Source organism: Strongylocentrotus purpuratus, unplaced genomic scaffold (assembly GCF_000002235.5).
Source record: "Strongylocentrotus purpuratus isolate Spur 01 unplaced genomic scaffold, Spur_5.0 spur5_scaffold_6, whole genome shotgun sequence".
Taxonomy (NCBI): Eukaryota; Metazoa; Echinodermata; class Echinoidea; order Camarodonta; family Strongylocentrotidae; genus Strongylocentrotus; species Strongylocentrotus purpuratus.
In genome coordinates, this window is record NW_022145612.1 from 38,964,930 (window position 1) to 38,986,545 (window position 21,616).

General features: G+C 38.3%; 1 protein-coding gene across 1 annotated transcript in view; it reads left to right on the plus strand.

Annotated features, from left to right (window-relative positions):
* Window positions 1–21,616, plus strand: part of LOC115929968 (calcium/calmodulin-dependent protein kinase type 1D-like) — a gene marked incomplete at its 5' end in the record, with an annotated part of 54,665 nt that overhangs the window by 26,651 nt on the left and 6,398 nt on the right. The window contains 2 exon segments of the mRNA XM_031000175.1: window positions 8,267–8,345; window positions 19,566–19,653. Of these exon segments, the coding sequence (XP_030856035.1) occupies window positions 8,267–8,345; window positions 19,566–19,653 (167 nt within the window).

The following is a 21,616-nucleotide window of genomic DNA, read 5'->3' on the forward strand; positions in this document are numbered from 1 at the left end:
CTGAAAGTAATCTGAAAAAGTCTGAAAGTTGGTAATGAGAGTGCGTTTGAAAAGAGTGATGAGTGAAAGTGAATTTCATGGTATACCAGTTCTTTAGAATCAGAACAAATAAATCTGAACGTTAATAAGTATTACGCAGCGTAAGCATATAATGACCACATATTTTGTTTACATAACATAGTTCTTCCTATTAAAATTCTCATCAAAAGGGATATTGTGTAGACCATTTGTATTCATAAAGGACTAATGTAATCATGATTCTATTTAGGTTTAAAATGTAATAATGCAGCACTGATTAAGAGCAAGAAAGAATAGTTTGAAATGATGATGGGATCAATATTTACACCGGGGTTATTACAAGGAAAATGTAGTATCCGACTTTGTGGGTGATTATTGCTCTATACAAAGGTGGTTTGATGTGCTCTTTCAATTATAGTGCAATATAATACCGCACAATCATGGAGCTGATAAACACTTAACAGATTTTTAACGAAATCCAACATCGCTCCACGCCTGCAATATCCGACTCTGATGGGTTACCATGGTAACGGCATGTAGGCTGGAAATATTGCCAAGTGCATTGCACTCTCTCTCTCTCTACAGCTTTCTTAATCTCACACACACACGTTCTCTCTTACATTCTTTCTCTATTGACACGATTACACAATTATCAAATTGTGAATTGTAGTGTGTGTTCACATCTCACTTCCATATATATTGCTGTCTGTTTTTTTCTCTATGTGTACTTTGTTTTTACTTTTCCCTTTCTGCTTTCTCTTTCTATATGTAATTATATCCTTTTTCTTCTCCTCCTCTCTCACTTTCTATATAGAGCTCACCGTAGTCTCTCCCTCTTTAAAGAACTGTTATCCTTGTCTCTCTTTCTCTTCTCCTCTCTGTCACCCCATTTCCTCTATGCAGTATAACTCTGTTTTTTATGCTGAAGAAATCTGAAATTCAAAGTCACACACAAATGTGTGGGTTTGCTTGTGATACGTGTGGTACAGGAGGCTTAATAATAAAAGTGTTTGATCACCATCTTCGTGTTCCCAGTGATACATCTTAGAACAGTTCATTCCCACTCTTATGACTATATCATCTCATACTCCCATTGAAATGTCCGATATACTTCCATTAAATGCAGTGTCAACTTATTAATGATGGAACCAACTTTGACAAGGACACACTTACGCAATTTGAAGGTAAAAGGGATCAATCGATCGAGGGGCAGAGATAGAATAATGAGAGGTTCCAATAGAATATTATTCTCCTCTTTCATGGAAGGCATGCAAGTGGAGTGTAAACATTTAACACTCAACTGCATTCATCCATGTTGCCAGATTTGAATTTGAATGTTTATCATGATGATTTTACATGTTGGTTACCTCTCCAGCTAGTAGAAGCCTGCCGTTGACTTTCTACATGCATTTTTATGTGATATGATTTCTGTTTGAAATACAGACAGATTTAATGATGCAATGAATATATTGATGGAGCCCAGACATTGCTGTTCATTTAGATAGGGATGCTGCATGGGTACTTTCATTGATTGGGCAGGGAGGGTGGGGGGGGGGGGGTCCTAATTGTATATGGTGGAAAGTGAATGAAACAGGCCACTGGTATATAATGGATGGGGGGAGGGGCTCCTTTTGTTTCCTTAGAACTCTCTTTCTTGTTGTCATTATCAGTTTCATTACCATTATCATCACAATTATCATCATCACTATTATCATCACCATATCATCATGGTCATTGTCATCATCACCACCACAATCATTATTATTGTTACATCACCATTATAGCATCATTTCATCATCATCAACATCATCATCATCATTATTATCAACACCTCCACCATCAAACCCCCTTCACCTTCATCATCTTGCCTCACAATTAAGTACACACAAGACACATTGCACAGCGATCGCACGTTCTATAAAGCCTGCATGAAATTACATGTAATATAGCTGCATCCTGTTGATTTGATTCCCCTTCAATCATGCGCAAGCAAGAAAACATCATCCCTTCCTTCCTGGCAATGTCTCCATCCGGCTTGACGGACCAAGCGGGTTGATTATCGTCCCCGGTGCTGCAAATCTATGCATTGCTCATTGATAAGTCGGCGTATCGTTTTAGGGTTCACGGGAGAATGAGAACACCGACAAATGGTTATTTTGGGAAAGGAAGAGGTAAAACGTCTTGTTGTGTGAGAGGTTTAATACGGGACGATGCATTCGTCGTTCTCCATTGATTAGGTTATCCATGCAGCATATGCTTGTTGGGTTTAAGGGTAGCTGTGCGTGCATAATGGATACATGTGTATTTATAACTGAGACACATGTACTAGGAAACTTTATTGCAGATTTCTAAAACATAATGATAATAATAACTAAACGTTTTTGTATAGCGCATAACACATCAGCATTATTACATGTCTATATGCACTTGGGCTTGATGTCTGGAATCAAATTACAACCTTTATTTTCCTCTTTCATCTTGGGTTTAATTAGCATTGAAGATGAACTTGTATTAAAATCGAGTTGAGTTTTACTATCAGGCTATTTGTGGTACTGTATAAATTGTTCTCTAGTTTCTAAATCTGCAAATGTAGTGGATATAATCAACATTAAATTTCAATTTTCAAAATTCAAAGAAATGAAGCTGAACTGCATGTAGATGAAGGTGCATGCAGAATGTCAAAACCCACTGAGATGTTGATGGTGTTTAATACTTATGCATTAAAAACCAATTTAAAGCATGTTGACCTAAAGAAGAGATGAAGCATGATGACAAAGGATGATAAAAATTGATATCTTACTGCATGACCCACTAATGCTTATTCCATACATCGTTGTTATAGCTTTAACCCCCCAAGGATCGCTGCAACTTTTTCCTGCATTTTTCAGGAGCATATATCAGGCTTTTAGTAATAAGGGAGATGGAACCAGTCCTTAGAGAATAAATTACTTATTCTAAGGTGCTATCATGATATCATACTCTTCTTCTGTCCATATTTTCAGTGATAGGATTAATAGAGCAATTCAGTTCATGTATTGATCTCAATTGAATTCACAGAAGTACAGAAAAAGAAGAAAGAGATGGTAGTTCAGTGGTAATGTAATTGTTATGTAACTAGGAGGTCCTAGGTTCAAACCCAAGTTGATGTACATGTATAGATGCCCTTTGATAAGGTGTGAAGTTCGACAGATGGTATTTTTTTCCTTCTATTTCTACTGGTTGCTTGTCAGTAGGAATAAATCACCATCATCATCATCATCATCTTCATCGCCATAATCATCACCATTATCATCACCATCATTATCACCATCATTATCATCATCTCCAACATCATCACCATCACCATCATCATCATCACCATCACCATCATCACCATCATCATCATCACCATCATAGACTTTCAGAATACAAAAATGGAAGTCGTCCTTGCGAGCTTGCACCGAACCCTGTTCAAGCAGTTAGTTTCAGATGAAATACCCTCGAAATGCCAGAACCGAGGACCTGGTAATACGCGGATCATGAAAAAGACTAATGAAGTCTCCAATGAAGGGTGCAATAAATAGCAGTTTGATCTTCATGCCCGACTGGATAGCATGTGGTTCCGTGAGTGTTGTCTCTGCCCCATCGATTCAGCTACGATTCAGTTGCCAATTCTAGGCTGCCTGGAAGATACGAGATGCTATAAACAAGCTGGGAGGATGTGACTGTTGTTGATGGTGGTCATCTTGATTCCTGATGATGGTCATACAAAATGGTGGTGGTTACGATAGTACATTGCCATGCTTCTAGGAATCTAACTTTAACTTTTCACCTTTATCTCCTCACTATATTGATCTTGCGGTCTCTCTCTCTCTCTCTCTCTCTCTCTCTTTCTTCCCACTTTCTTCACTTTCATCACTTTCTTCTCTCTCTTTGTCCCTTCCTCCCTCCCTCTTTTTTGTTTCTATATCACCCACTTATTCTCATATGATATCTCATCTTCAGTTGAACTCCCACTTATGTCTCTCCCCATCTCATTTTTGTGTGTGTGTGTGTCTCTCTCTCTCTCTCTCTCTCTCTCTCGCTCTCTCTCTCTCTTCTACTTTGCTCGTGTTTAAAAAAAAACTTTGATTTTTATCTGATTTTATCTCTATGCCCCCCTAAAAACTGCCCTCTCCTCGTGTTCTTCCTTTCCCTGTGATCTTCCTTTCCCTGTGATCTTTCTCTCCCTGTGATCTTCCTCTCCTGTGATCAAATGATGAGTACCGGTAGATCAAACATCGGGGCCCTGAGTATATATCATGTGCTCGATTTATGCTGCTCTTCAAGAGGTTTCATCAGATCTTGCATGAGGATGCCCTGAATTTTTCGTTACTAAGGACGAAGTAAATCTGTCAGATTAGGGTATGGATTGCAATGATGTTCTTGATTTGTGGCTGAAGTGATATCCCTAACCGCTTCAAATGTGTTGATGAGTTATGAACAGGGATTTTTACGACTCCCTTTTAGGAAAAAAACACAGAGCATTGATCTAAAAAAGTCTCATCCGCATTTTGGATTGCGTGAATTCAAGGATAGAGTTTCTAGAAGGCCATATTAAATTTCCATGTAGTGTTGCATTTCAAATTGGTTTAAAATTTTCCAGAATTTGTACAAATATGTTTCCTGCAAAAGAGCCATGTTGGCTCTCGGTATCTTCTGGAAGAAAGCTAGATTTTGAAAGTGGCTTTATCTGAAAGGGAATGATGACTTTCCCCAAATTAAAATGAAGATCCTTCAGGTACTTTATTAAGTAACTAAAAACAGATTCTCAACAAAATGGCAATACATGATCCATTATGAGGCTGAATGTGTTTGAAAACACTGATACCTGGTTCCTATAAAATATCATTCCCTTGAACTGAAGGCATATATATATATATATATATATATATTGTGAGGAAAATGTAGTGCCTACATGTTCAACAAACCCAGAACGTATTGACGAATAGAAGTGAAGTTGATGAAAATCAGTGGAGGGGCCAGTCTTAGATAGAAGAAGTAATGTGCTGCCACATTGCTAGGAATCTATTGTACATCATTTGAGGCCTGAAAGGATCCTCAATTAGTTTTGTTTTTAAAGGAAAATACAATGTGTGTATGTATGTAGTCTCCAAGGTTGGCACAAGGTATGTAAATTTGGAACCCTTGGCTCATAGAGGCGAAATACAGTTGCCCCAAATGTTCACTAAAGTTGATACCTTCATTGTATAAGCACACTGGAGGCAGTGTTCATAGCAAAATGAGGCAACACAGTGGATTTTGGCTGAATGTTATTACAGGAAATATGTATCACATGCCTCTGAATTGGCACAAGGTATGCAAATTTGGAATCCTGGCTTATAGAGGCCCGAGGTTGCATCACTGCCTTCATATGGAATAAAGTCGATACCTTGTTTGTGTATACACTCCAGAGGCAACATTGATAGCAAGAGGAGGCAACACAGTGGTTTGTGGCATGAGGTTGAATATGAAATATCCAAATTAGTATAGGGTATGCGAGTATGAATGTTGCTGCATGAAATTCATGTGCTTGAATCGCCCTCATATGGAATAAATTTGATACCTTGATTGTGTATAAAGCACCCCAGAAGCAGCGCAGTAGTTTAAGGAGTGAAGAAATATTTATCAAATTATCTAAATTGGCATGATACATGCAATCCCGAAACGTTGTAGCATGTAGGTAGGGGCAAAAGGCATGTGGTTGAAGTTGGGCTTCATATTGAATAAAGTTGATACCTTGGATGTGTTAGCACTCCAGAGGCAACGTGGAGAGCAAGTCGAGGGAGCCCCATGACCTTTCTAACTTATAAATGAGCAAGGTAAGAGACACTCCCCGTACATTTCCACTTGGGTATCGAAGCGATACATCAACTCAATTTGATTGGGATCAGTATACAGGAGACCTGGGAGGGTTTGACTTGCGAACATTCCTTTAAAAAAAAATAGTAACAAAATTCACGACCCAAGGTGCATTTTTCCTATAAAATTGGGTTTATTAGATTTGTAGAAGCTTATTATACACGGGAAGTAATCATTAGTTTTGATGATGATCAAATATATTGTATTTCAAGAAAATTTAATGGGACATAAACCCAAATTGGCTGCAAACAAAAATGGCCCATTCACATATTCATTGTTTTTTGTGTTATACAGAAAAATATATGTCATATTATTTTGCAGCAGCATATTTTAAAAGTCTTTTTTTGCGTCAATCCATATGAAAAGGCTATCTGGGGTACACTCAGTATAAAAAAGTGGACACTATTTATTATTAAGATTTTCAAATAAATACTTCATTATAGACTTAAATTTTCTATATAACAAAAATAAAAACCTAAATTTGAATCAAACCATCTACACTAGAGTTAGCATAGCCATTTGATAATAAATGAGTCTCCAAAAAAAATTGCCAAAAAGGGTCATCTGGCCATTCAAATGTTAATGAGCATTTCCATCGTGTAGAGTCATATTTAAACTGAGAGGGGCATCTTGACCATGCTTGTCAAAACCCATGCAGTCCTGAGACTACAGTTGACATCCAAAGCTCTAGTTATCCTCCTCATTGTGTTTTTATTATTTGTTTTCATCGGTGAACAAGATTAGAGATTCACATGTTTAGTTACGTTTGAATGACTACTTGCTCTTTTTTTTGCAATTTCTGAATCAGACCTTCTAACAATTACGTGAATGTGCCCATCCAAGAATGAAAGTTCACAAACTTGATTTTTTGTTAAAGCTGAGTGTATTACATAATCAGGACAGGATTTCTGTATGCAATGCAATAGGATACATTCAAGTTGCCTTTGACTCTATTTAAAAAAAAGTTTTTGTGATCATGTTCCTCCTTTCCACTATCAGAGAAAGAAGGAGGGTGGATTGTCACCTGGGTAGTTTTGCACCAGTATGATTGAGGTACTCCCTGACCTTTCTAGTAATTTAAGGAGAAGGGGGAAGGGGTGCTAGGTGACGGATGTATCGCTTTCTGTTTTTGTCTCGATGCTAGCATCTGTAATTTGTGCCTGATTGGGGTTATGTCATCAGTCTGGTACGGAAGGTATGATGGGAGAGACAGATAGAGGGAAGGGTTAAATCATAGGAAGGAGAAAGCCAGTTAGAGATGGAGAGAGAGAGGGGGAGGGAGGGAGGGAGGGAGGGAGGGAGGGAGGGAGGGAGGGAGGGAGGGAGGGAGGGAGGGAGGGAGGGAGGGAGGGAGGGGAGGAGGAGGAGGAGGAGGAGGGAGGGAGAGAGAGAGAGAGAGAGAGAGAGAGAGAGAGAGAGAGGGGGGAGACAGAAAGAAAGAGAGAGAGAGGTGAAATATAGGATGGGGAATGGGATCAGTCTGGTGCGGAAGGTATGATGGGGAGAGACGGATAGAGAGAAGGGTTAAATCATAGGAAGGAGAAAGCCAGTTTGAGATGGAGAGAGAGATAGAGGGGGAGGGAGGGAGGGAGGGAGGGAGTGAGAGAGAGAGAGAGAGAGAAAGAAAGAGAGAGAGAGAGACAGAGAAAGAGACAGAGACAGGGAGACTGAGACAGGGAGACTGAGACAGGGAGACAGAAAGAAAGAGAGAGAGAGAGAGGTGAAATATAGGATGGGGAGTGGGATAAAACAAAGGTGTAGAAAGAGGAAAAGAGGTAGATCTTAAAGTGAAGAGAAATCGAAAGAATGTTTAAAAGGATATTTAGAGTATTTTGGTTGAATTTATATGTGATATCGAGAGCTCTAGAAAGTTGGTTTTCATACAAATGCAATGTAAATCTACTGAAGATGTGAAAATACCCATTAAGAAATGACTATAATATTTATTTTAAAAAACATTATGCAGATAAATGAACAAAGGTCAAGGGGTTGACCCCTCCTGAGCTACATAGTTGTATGAAGGGTCCTTGATTCTTGTGATGGAGAGTTGCCCCCTCTCCTCATGATTTTGTGTTGTTGATGAAGTGTATACTTTTGGACCTACGTGCTTTTAGTGCATTAATGCATTTGCCCCTTCCCCCTCCTCGTGAAGATGGGTCAATATTTCTGTCAATAAGTCATATTGTTAATCATCAACATCACAGCTTACACCAGACGATTACAATCCCCCTGTACAACAAACATACCATGCTTCCAAGCATCACCGCATACCCTCACAAAGCATCTGGCAATTAGTTCTGGAAAACTCAACAAGGTTTTTAATCTGTTTGCCAACCTTTTCCTCTTTTTTTCTTCCCTCTGTTTACAGCTAAGGATTTCATCAGGCATTTAATGGACGTGGATCCAAACAGCAGGTATACGTGTGAAGAGTCCATCGCTCATCCCTGGTGAGTATTCTCCAAGACTTCCTCTCTTGTCTCTCGTCGTTGGTTTTCAGTAATTAGTCAAAGCCTTGTTTAAACAAGATGTTGGTAAATAGATTTAATAAACAAACTACAGCCATAGATATAGAACCCACTACAGGAAAGTAGTGCGCATGAGAGTAATAGACGTAAAGAATCTTATGAAACACATAATTCGTAAGGCTATAATTGTATACACAAAGCCTGATAATTAAATCCATTTCCTGATAATTTTTTTCCCCCAATCTTTTCCAAAATTTCTTACTCAAAAGGGGGAAATGTTGTAAGATGCCACCCCCCCCCCCAAAAAAAATTTTTTTTTTTAAATCCTTGTTTATTTGTTTTTTCTCAAGGAGGGGGTTGGTTGAGGAATTAAAAAAAACATTTTAAAACTGTTTTTTGTTAGTGCACACTATCACCCCTGATACACAGATATTTTTCAACCCATATGCCATTTATTTAAACATACAATAAATTAATGATTTTATTTTTGCAGTCACTTTTCAAAAGAGGCAATAATTTAAGTTATTTCAGATTGATTTGGATTCATCCTGCAGAATACTCTAGAACAAACACATTGGTAGTGGTAGAAATAGCTGTCACTGTAGCATAACATCTGTAGTAGATGTGGAAGTACTAGTTCTCAGAAATGATTCATATGATTACCGTCTGTTTGGAGCCAGAAGGGTGTTAACTCATATACTTTAAAAAGAAAGTTTAAAGCCCTTCTGTCTCTGATCAGAAGAGATATAAAGATCTCACAGTTTTCCTCGTCCTGAGTCATATGTATGGTGTCTTTTAATAGCAGCCCCCTGGGGGCAAATTAGTCCACCATTTAAATGCATTTTCTTTCTTACCCAAGGAAGGGAGGTCAATTCAAACGCCTGCGCATCCATTCTTTTTCTCTTAATTGAGTAAATAAATCTGTACATGATATGATTCATATACGTGGTGAATCAATTTGGTTACTTTGTTATTCAGTCCTCCAACCTTATTTGATTATAGTCGATGTGCATTACTCATGCTCTTTAATTCGTAGTAAACATATCCTCTGCCAAGAGCCGGAAGGATATTCACTCTAATTTAAATGTTATGAATTATGGCTCTCATCAAATAATATGTAGTATTTGTGTCCAATTTTTTGCCTTGTGAGGTGTTATTTATTTAATGCATTTTATTATAAATGTACAAATAAAAACTTTGAATTCTTCAAACCTGAATTTTGTAGTGTGAAATCAGAGGTCACAATTTCCCCCTCTAACTTTATGTAACTTTTTTTTACGATCCCATGATTTATTGCCAGAAAATTTGTAACAGTGAATTAGTGATAGACTTAAGAGAAAATGTAAGTTTGTCCATTTTTGAAGGAGGAAAATGTTGAACCTTGTGCCACCTGTTCATGAAGCAATTCCCTGATGGGTTAATATAAAACAGAAGGGTATATCTGGGAAGTTTGGATGTAGTCATGTTACAGTGAAAGATAGATTATCTTTGTTTTCGATTTGTAGAGAAAGCTTTTCAGATATCCTTTGGTGAGATCTTGAGAGAGCTTAGGTTAGAGATTGGATTGACGATTGGGGGTCATGTGGGTTAGTCTAGGATTCTGTAGAAAGGAAGAGGGCACACTTTGAAGAAAATCTCTTGACAAGAAAAAGAAAGAGTTATCACATTTACAGGTGCAAATTTACTCCAGAAAATTTCTGACAAGCAAAATAGGACCTTGACTGGTATGACATGTGGACTCGGGTAGATGATCAAATTTTGGGAAAACTTATGATATGCCAGATTAGGTCTTAAAAGAAGAGGGGTGGACACGGGCTGGTTGTGCCCCCAACCCCCCCCCCCCCCCCCCCCCCCCCCCCGCCTCAATCCACCACTGACTGGTCCCATCTCCAATGATGATGGATTAGGATGAAGTCATCTGCCGAGACACAGAAGGACGTTTACTCATATACCTCAATAAAGGCTTAACGTCCTTCTGGCTCTCAACGGACGAAGTGATTGGAGAGAGAAGGCAGTGCAGAGGTGTCACCTGGCTCCCTCATTAGATTAACGGCGTTAACGGACAGGATTTGCTCATGCTCGCCATGATGTGCCACTTCCGAAAGTGGGCAAACGTATACACCATCCTCTTCTACTCCAATGACAGTATAAGTGAGGGAGCACATATCCCCCCTTTCAGACTACCTATATTTAATGTACAGCTTTACGATAAGGAATTACCTTTACTTCTAGTCTGAATGACATAAAAGGGAACATCATGAACAAAATGTTGTATAACAAAAATGCACAATAGAGCATCGTTTTTGAACAATAACTTGATGGAGAGTCAGGGTCGCATTCTAGTCTGAGCATCGTTAAAAAATGTATAACTTTGAGGAGCTCATCGTGAGCATGTACTTATGATTAATTGGCCTGCTGTCATGACAACCGACTTTTTCAAAACTAGTTCATTTATATGATGTTCTTATTCAGTCTGTACACCCCTTTCACTTTACAGTGATTCTTGTCTATAGAGACCGCCCAAGGGAAACACAAAAAGTGATTTTCGTAGACAGGTTCCTTTAGTACATGTTTCAATGAGAAACTAATTTCAAGGGAAACAAAAAATTGGGTCTTTGTAGACAGGTGGTCACTTAAGCAGGTTTGACTGTACTAAAGCTTTGTATGATTTCCCTTCAGTCTGAATTAACACACCATGAGTCTGCCGTTAGATTTGTCTCTCGTGGGTTGTGACAGGAGGAAATTCAGCTTCAGATGCACTGTCCCATGCACTTTTCCACACCTTTTAGATTAATTGGGCATTACTGCGAACAGTGCTCACACCTGATTTTGGTGTTGGCTTTATATTTATAACCAATGTCACCCAAGGTCTTTCACCTTTACGAAGAATTTTACAGACAGACCATGTCATTTCCTAGAATTGCTTTTGCTTCTGCTTCTAACTTCAGTTTTTAATTTGGTATTTACAAAAAGAAGCTGCAGGTGTGAGGAAGAACTTGTGAGAAAACCCAGCTTGTATTTCTAGAACCTGAAAACAAAGTACCATTAACTTATTGACCTTTAAAGACCCTCTGCACTACTTGTAGCTACTTGCGCCCTCTATATAGAAAACAATGCCTAATCAGTGCCTGTTGGTCCCCCATGATCCCCTTTTTCTTATGTTAATTGAGAGCTGATTTGATGATATAACCACCTGTCAGTGACCACGCTGGGTGGTCTAATCCCTCCCGGCCAAACTAGTACAGACAGGCTTTAATACCTAACAGCTCTTCAAAAGTCCATCATGTAATCTTTGCCATCTACACCGTATATCTTAGATTGGACTAGAATTCACAATGCATGTACCAATATCTGTTTCATGATGACAGAATGAGATGACACTTGAGACAAAATTCTTGGCCAGGATTTGTACTCAGAAGGGGTTAAGAAGAAAGATTTCAAATGTCAGAATTCAATCAAATGAATCTCTATGTTTTTTTAGAAAATAGCTGTTAAAAAAATAATCTTAAAAATGCATCATAAATAAGAATCAAGATATACATTGTTTTTATTCAAACAGCAAACTAGATAAAAGCTCATAATTTGCTTCATTGTAGAATTTTTGTGTGCACATAGCTGATTGATTAAGTACAGACCATGACATGGTATGAGGCACCAAATAAAAAGAAAACTGCTGTATTTTGGGGTTCTTGGGGCCATGAACAGACTTTAAAAAGCTTGTTGATACCAGCATTATAGTTGCATATTAGTCAAATCATTTTTTGGAGTTTTGCAGTGCTGAATTATTTGATGCTCCGTTGTATTTCTTTTCACCGATTGTCATTGAAGCATGTAGCTGAGTTATCCCTTTAACATTTAGATGAAGGATGGAACATTAAAGAGAGTCACCTCCGTTTTGAAAGCCAGTGCATTGAACTGAGCTTAATCAAAACATGCATTGTAGATGCTCCAATTGTTTTTCCCTCCATCCGGTCATTAGGACATGAGGGACCACTGCTCTCAAACCCAGAAAATGTCTTTTTGTTATTGGACATTTCCTCTTTATTTATTGATCTGTTTTTTGTGTGGATTTGGCTCACTTGGCAAGCAGTGACCTGATTATTGTGGCCCCATGAAATGTGTCCCAAGTCAGTCAGTCACTCAATAGTGTCTGACAGTGAAGTTTAGAAAGTAAACTGTTTTTTTTCCTTGCATAATTTGAATACTAGGACACTCACTGCTAATGTTTACATTTCATAAATAGGACATACGTGACAAATTCAAAAGTGCTGCAAAGTTCTACAGAATTCAATATTGGCTGCAAAAGGGATACACTACCTTTAATGTGGTTCCCATTATTATGTATATATCTTTGAACCCATTGCATACTGGAATCTGGTGGGCCCACTGTTGAGTGTATGCAAATGAGAGAATTCAGTACAACACACCTTTTGCATGATATACATGTTTGGGTGTGTTCTCTTGAAATCCGTTACCAGGGCCCCATTTCACAAAACTTGTCATCAGTGATAAATGACAGTTTTCATTATAAGGTAGTGAAATCCTTGCTTCTGATTGGTTATCAGCAGATTTGTCATTGATTTTTGACATTTGTCATTGAAAAAAGGCTTCATGCAATGGGTCCCTGGACTTGATTTTAGCTTTGATATCCAAAACCAGGCAGATTCTTGACTACTCAAAACCCCTCTCCGAGAAACAGGTCGAAGTTGATAACTGGTCTGGGCCAGGAAATGCGCTGTAAAAATGAAGAGCATCATCCTTTTTTAAGGACCATAAATCGAATTCTATGAGTATGTTGGAAGAAAATGATGTCAGGATGATCGATCTGTCTTAATTCTTTCTTTCTAGCTTGTTTACCATTCTTATTCTTTCTTTTATCTTGCATTCTATCTTTCTTTTTTTCTTCTATCTCTCTGCTTGTCTCTCTTTCCTGTTGTCTATGCATCTTTTCATTCTCCCCCTTTTTTATGTACATCAGTATCCTCGTCCCCCTCTCTCACTCCCTTTTTCAATCTCTCTTTCTTTCTCTCACTTTCCTCCAATTTCTCTCTTTTTCTCTATGTCTCTCACTCACACACACTCTCCCTCTTTCAATCTCTCTCTCTCTCTCTCTCTCTCTCTCACTTTCTCTCTTATATTATTATTTCAGTCTATTCTCTGTAGCGGTTCTCTTCTTTCTTTTACTTTGTTATGTCTATCCCCTGCTGCTTCCTGATTTTACCTCTCCCTCTCTCTCACCCTTTCTTACCCTTTCTCACCTGAAGGCCCTCAATTTTATTTTTATATGTCCACCCACCTGCCTCGTAAACATCCTAGTCTTTTAGCATAAGAAGTGTCCAATCCTGTTTTCAAGATCAAATATCCTGTTTCATGTCTCCCTTTAGCCCCCTCGCCCCCTCACCCTCACACATCCTGCTCTCTCAGAAGATTGGCTTGATCAATCTACTGTATGTGGTATAGATTATACTGATGGGCTTTTGAAGAGCTTTTAGGCATTAACGGTACCTCGATTTCAGGTCCCAGAAATACAGGCGGGTTTTTCTCACAAGTTTTTTCTCTCACCTGTAGTTTTTTTTCCTCTCTCATTATCTTTCTCTCTCTCAATTTTTCTCACTCACTTTTTCTTTCTTTCTTTCTTTCTTTTTATCTTCTTGTCTTTTTTTCTCTCTCTCTCTACCTGTTCAACTCGATCTTTTTTTCTTCTTTCTCTCTCTCTCTACCTGTTCAACTCTATCTATCTCTTTCTCTCTCTCTTTCTATCTGTTCAACTTGATCTATCTCTCTCTTTCATAATAATAATAATAATAATAATAGTGGGTTCTAAAGCGCTCATGTCAGTCAGATTTGACACTCCTTGCACTCCACAATTATTAATCCAGCTTAAGCATGGCTGCCATTATGGTGCTCCAGCATTTCAAGGAATTCATTCATGTCAGGTACCCATTTACCTCACCTGGGTAGAGTGTGGCAAATGTAGATTAATGTCTTGCTAAAGGACATTAGTGCCACGGAAGACAACAGTCTGGTGACGTATCCACGAGATCACATCACCTCCACATATACTCTCTCCTTCTATTTCTGTATTCAAATCTAATATTGTAGGATTGTATTTCTGTAGTTTCTTTTAATTCAATTGTCTTCATATTCATGCAAGAGCAGAACTTCTTGCGGTGTCTGTTTCTTTCATGATCACCGTTTTTCCTCTCTCTCTCTCTCTCTATCTCTCTCTCTCCCTCCCTCTCTCTCTCTCTCTCTCTCCCTCCCTCTCTATCCATCTTTCTCTCTCTTCCTCCCTCTCTCTCTCTCTCTCTCTCTCTCTCTCTCTCTTTGTGCAACGAAATTCACAATCAATAGATTTCTAGGTGATTAGACAGGTACTTCTAATTTATCTAAATGATTTGGGTTTCATACATGAATTTCCGGAAGGGATAGTGTAATCCTCCTTCTCTTTTCATCTTCCTTTTTACACTTCACTTTCTGAGTAAATGCCTAAAGATGTGGGGTTCGTGTTGCATTAAGAAGAAACATCGGCGTGGGAAATAGGGTGATGAGTAGACTTTGTTCTAGAGGCAAAATTTCACAATTGTATTTAGAAACAAATCAACAGACTGATTAAGGATTGGACAGGGGGAAAGAGAAGTAATTGAGGGTAATAAGTGGGTCACTAGTTGTGGGGGTACAGGTGGAATCGATGATGGGGGAGGGGAGAAGGGTATTACCTTGCTGCAAATGTATGATGTATCTTATATATATTATCTTTATTCAAAAAAATAACTTGACCTTTGTTTTTTAAATGCAGCAGGGATGGGGGTAGGGGAACCAGAGAGAAAGGGTCACTTCAAATTCAGATGGAGGAAGGGGAAGGGGGGGGGGGGGGACAGTTTGCTTACATGTTGCAATTTTCAGCTGTATCTTGTATACTAGTAGATCCACTTGTCTAAGTTTTGCCTCGGTCGTATTGCTTTCATCCTCCTCCTGTGCCGCTTGGGACAACCTCAAATGCATAGAAACCTATCGCCTTGGGCATTTCCGCTACATAATGTTGTTAATAACGACCTGATAATTTCAGAGCACTGCTTGGCTTAACACTTGATAGTGAAGCCTTTTCCTGTAGTCATAGCCCATGAAGGATTCTTGCAGTTTTTGCAAGTGTAAGTTTGTAACTCACAATGGGGAAGAATGTGTTTGTGATGTTTTGGGGGTGTTTTTGCCGCACAAGCATTGATAAAACTCGCAAATCAATTTTGAGTCTTCCTCCTTTCTTGTTTTATGAAGAAAATAATTCAAACATCAAGTCAGTTTAGGTAAATGCATCCATCTACACTAAACTAAGACAAACTTTGATAATTATTAAAGTAAGATAGGTTTACTCCAATCATCTACTACAACTCACATCTAAACATTTTGACTCTATGTATTTATTAGATCATAGATGTATCCTTGATTTGAAAAGGGGGGTGCTAAATGCATCCATCCACGTACACATAAAGGTGCATAGAAATGTTCATGTAATAACATACCAAAACTTGCTGTAAGCACGACCATGTAATACCAATAAATGTATACCGGTATTCTAGGCCAGCCTCCAGAAAATTGACCTAGAAATTAATATGCTTGGTGATAAGGAGAACCAGGGAAACAGCACTTAATGCATAACCTCTGATGCAGGCCTTTGCTAATCATTTCTTGAGCTATGGTACCTATAGCATCTAATGTATTTTTAAGATGCACCTGAAATGTGGCTTTTTAAAGGTAATATGCTATTTCTCATTTGGACTTGTAATATAGTGAAATTATATTTTAATTTTTCTTACTTGATACATTTATAATATGATAGAATGCATAACTAAATGGTCAGCTGAGCAACATAAAAAAGTAAGGGATTTTTTAATGACTTTGTTACACTCGTTCAAAGGAGGGCAATTATTTGTATTGACCGATGATAAAATTGTCCAGCATCTTGGACCACAAAGCGACCAATCTTGACAGTTTGATGTTAATTGATCTTCTCTCTATTATATGGTATCCTCTGCTATTTAGCAACAAAGCTTGTTTTAATTAAGCAGCAGTATAGTCTCTCATTCTCCCTTCCGTTCCTCTATGTCAATATAATCGTTCGGTGGACATCAAATATCCATTCAGCAGACTGCACACAGAAAACAGGCTCCATTATCATCATATTCTAGATTTGGTATTTAGTCTTTTGTTTCAGACATTGTCTTGATAAAAGTGCAAAATGAGTAGGAGTAATTTTGCTAATCCATTTTGTTGAGCCCGGTGTACACTACATGATCTGACTATGATCAGGGGGGTGTTTCACAAAGATCCTAAGTAGAACTTAACTCTAAGTTGGACTTAAAAATTATGGACAGCCATTGGAGTCTTAAAATGAAATATATTCAAAAGCAGAAATTCAAGTATTTTAGACTTTTTATGAATTCCACATCCAGAACATGAAATATCCTTGATGATAGACAATATGAATGGTTTGAATAAACAATTAATGCCTTTCAAAATAACTTTTACAAATATTTTCAAAGATGCTAATGGCTTTCCATAATTTTTAAGTCCAACTTAGAGATAGGTTCAACTTATTATCTTTGTGAAACACCCCCCAGACCTTGAAAGACTTTGCCATAGTATTATATATGAGCATTAAAAATTGTACAATCTTAATCAATGAGGATCTGAATATATGTGGTTAATAAAATCTAAATTTTAAGGGATTCATGCTTCCTTGGAGGGGGAAAAGCTAAATCAGCTCAGAATCATAGTGACGTCAGACCAGTAGTATGATTGTCTACGATTTGAAGCCGATTCAGCTTTTATTCTGACTAGAAGAGTTCAATGCACTAAAATTCTGGTTATTAGTATTCTTATCATTATTTAAAATCTAAATCAGAAACATGACGTTTGTTTAGATTCCCATATCTGATGTAATTACAATTTCTTCGAAAATCCTATCGCAGGAGGATCGTACAGTGTGCGCTAGACATTATGGTAAAACACTCATTACTTGTGGTGTAACATGTGTTTGCATAGTGTTTAGTCTGCATATACCCACTCCGATATACCCCACTAGTGTCTTTATAATTAGCAGCAACACTTAATGGCACACCGCTATATCCCTGATTAATCGCTGCTCATTAACCCACACTTCCCCTCAACCCAGAGGGAGCCAGGAAACAGAAGGCCTGCCCTCATCAGCCCCAGATTGCCAAATATCCCGCTATATTTGAACTATCCTGATCGCAAATTATCCAGTTAATCCGTCCACATCAGCCTGAAGTTGCAATTGCAGGATATTTGGTTGAGATAATCATCCAAAGATATATTGGGCTAGTTTGCAAAATATTCCGCTATAGTTGTCCGGTGCGTCTTCACCAGCCTGAAAACTTGCACTATTCGCACACGCTGAGCACAATATCTCGAGCTAATTTCTCGAGCTGATGAAGATGAGATTTGTAACTTCCGGATTATTTCCCAATTCAGAAATAGCGGCCTATTTGGCAATCTCGAGCTGATGAAGACAGGCCTAGAGGGGAAAGCATGCAGGTCGCAAGACACCCCTTGCTCATGGGGGATGATGCTAATGTCTTTCAGCGTTGCATTATCTATGCAAGATCCAATGTAATCCAATCCCCATTGAGCGGGTATGGAGGGTACTCTGGTTGTGTTTGTGGAAACCTCTCCAGTCGGGTCAAAGCTAGTCTGCTACCAGTCGGAGTGGACTTATTTTTGTCTTTTCAATCCTCAGCTACTAGCAGTTTAATTTGAGTGTCATTCAAAGCATTGAGACTTTGAGAGTTATAAGATTGAAGTATTTTTTTACTTGTAGAAATGTTAAAGGGATCTTTGATTAAATGCAGTTACAAGGATTAGAAGGAAAAAAAATGCCCTTGGTCATTTTTGACAAGATAGTCTATACAGTTGTCAGCTGAGAAGCAAATAAATGGGTTACCAATGGTAAACTGTATTTTAAACATTACAAGTTGCAGGCCTACCATTAAAAAGATGATAATAGCACAGATATGTTTAATGCAGCTGGAATTGTGTTTTTTCAAGAGAAGTGCTCAGAAGGCTGTGTATTCTACAAACAAGTGGCCTTAAAATACAGGAGGTGTCACTTCATGTTGACTTTGTGTATGCATAAAAGTTAGAAATCCCCCCCCCCCCAAAAAAAAGGTTATTTTGGGGGGATGCAGATTTGAATGAAAAAGAGGAAGAAATTTCAATAAAAAGAAGAATATATATATCAACAAGGATCGAGCCTGTGATTCAAATAACATACAGCAAAATGGCATAACAAATTATTTTTAGAAAAAAGTTGGTAATATTTTGTGGAGAATGTTCTTGAAAGTCCACAAATAGGGGGTTATTTTTACACCACTAAAATTCATACATTACCATTTTGAATATAAAGCGACTTCGCTAGGCGTTGGGTTAGACTTGAGTTAAATTCTATTCTGATAACTCTCTGTGACTTGATTGAGGCCGATGTAGGTCTGGTTGATGAGAGTTTGATCGTATTACATGTTTGATACCCTGTGTTTGTGCACTTCTGCTTTGACCCCTATTACCGTCTCATATGACATTACAGCTCATCTACACTATAAGTATATCAGGGGAGTGTCCTGAATCAAGATTCTATAGGGGGGGGGGGCAACATTCTGAAAAATCGCAACCTACATTTTGAATTCCCCTCTTCTCGTCATAAAATGAATAGATAGATACCTGATAGCAAATTTGATTGCAAGATATATTGCAAAGCAAAGATTTCATATAAATTTGGGTAATTCCATTGATTTTCAAAGGAACAAAATCTTCTTTCCGGGAAAAGATTTTGATGCTGGTAATAGGAATCTACCTGCAACATTTGGCTTGTATATGACTTGTGTAGCATATTTCCCCCTGACTTACTGGTTTATCACATTGCTGTTCCAAGGTCTCTTAGTATGTGGGAGATAATAGCTCGCTATGTTATTCAAGTTATTCTTTGGACAAGGTGATTTATGATGATTTATTATGAAAACAAATATTTTAAACAATTTTTTTCATTTCACGGTACATGTTGTCTCTTGAGAGCGAGAAGGGCATTAACTCATATTCTATAACACAACTGATTTAATAAAAACTAATGAGTATCTTCAATACCACTCTTTTATGTATTTTTTTTTGTTTTCTTGCTATTTTCTCTGACAGGATTTCAGGAAATGCGGCACTTACAAAGAACATCCATCAAGTGGTCAGTGAGAACATCAAGAAAAACTTTGCCAAGACAAAATGGAAGGTATGTGATGACTTACCCGTAACGTTGGATTCACCCTTAATCCAGGTATCTGGTTACCCATCCTTTAGACCAGAGGCAAATCTAGGATATTTTTTTTTCCAGGGGGAGGGGGGGGGGGCACTTTAAACTAGCAAAAAAGTTTGTTTTCCTTAAGGTCTAAAATTGGAAAGGGAGGCACAAGAACACAATGAGAGTGGCATATCTTTGTGTACTGTATGCTGGAGCTAGATTGAGTTTTTAAATGAGCATTGACCAGTGGTGCCCCTTACCCCCCCCCCCTCCCCCCCCCCCCCCCCCCCCCACACACACACATGCCACTGATGTGGACCATGACTCTACAACCAGTTTAAAGAGGGAAAAAGACATTGTTTCTGCATTTGATGTAGAATCCCAATTAAGATGTCCCATACAAGTTCTAGTAATATGTTTGCATGGACAATATTAGTACAGGGTGCCTAAACAAATCCAAAGGTGTTTAGTTCTAGCCTTGCTCGATGTTGACCTTCCTGGCTTTCTGACAGACAGACCAGTATACCACAGGACAATGTCCCCATCTTCCTGACAGAAACCCTTCTAAAAGGTTAAAGTTGACCACTTCACCATTTATCAGACTTTTGTCATCACTTGTTTATTTTCTGTTATGACAAGTCATGACTTGATGAGGAATTAATTGTGTTTAGCCAGGCCTATACCGATGTTTTTTGTTTATATGACAATGGGGACCGTATCTTGAAGTGACAGTGATTGAGGTGCGCTATCTCCAGACATGAAGGACAAGTCTGGATGTGAGAGAGGAATCTCTGAGGCCATAGAGATGGGTCACCATATTTCATATTGTTTTGTTTAATAGCTTTTATACACATCTCTCAAATTGGCTCTGCAGAGCCAGAAAGGCGTTAACTCTGTGTTAAAGGCCCACTGCACTACTTGTAACTACTTGCGCCCTCTATATAACAAACAATGCCTAATCGGTGACCATTGGTCCCCCATGATCCTCTTTTTCTTATGTTAACTGAGAGCTGAGTTGATGAGATAACCACCTGTCCAGTGACCTTGTAGGGCGGTCTAATCCCTCCTGTAAACTATGGCAGATAAGCTTTAAAGTATATGAGCTAATGCCCTTCTGGCCCCAAACAGATGAATTTTGAGACATATATTGGTTACTTACATGGGATTACATTCTTAAAGAGTTAATGAATTAATCACTGAACCGTTAAGACCATGTTTGAACACGTATTACCAAAAAACGTGCACTCCATGGCTGTAATAGCTTGAGATTAAGACTGTTGTTTTGGCAAAAGGTTCTATGATTACTTAATTTTTTGTTGTAAAAGCAAATCTCTTTTGGTGGTACCAAGGTCTGCTAACGTCATCCCAAAAGAATCGATGCCAAGATGATCAAATCTATAGTAACTAGTTCAAAGTTTCCTTGGAAGAACACCTGTGCACCTTCAGAAATTCTCATGGAATACCTGCCAGTCCCCCTTGTAAGGTTGATTTCATTTGCAATACTCATTTGATCACCACCCCCCCCCCCCCCCACCCCTCCCCCTCTCCCCTCTTCCCTCTCCCAATCTTGTTTGAGTGGTAATTGTATTTTTCAAGTAGCATTCATTAAGATCAAGGATAGTATTCCAATAACCCTGCTCAGTGAAGAGAAGCTTAATCAAGGTTTAAAGAGAGTTCTTCATGATGGTGGTTTTCTTTTTCACAGGTAGAACATATACGATTGGACACATGTTTGATGAGTTTAGTATGTATTAGACTTGACAATTAGTTTGCAAAATATATGGATATGGAAGGAAAAAAACAAAACATGAAAGACTGAAATAAATTGTGTTTATCGTACCACATGTTTGAACATTCATGTATGTGTAGTTCCACTCTAACATGAATGGTACTTGTATGTACATGTGTGTACGTACTAGAATTCAAAATGACTTATGACTTTATATCTTTCTTT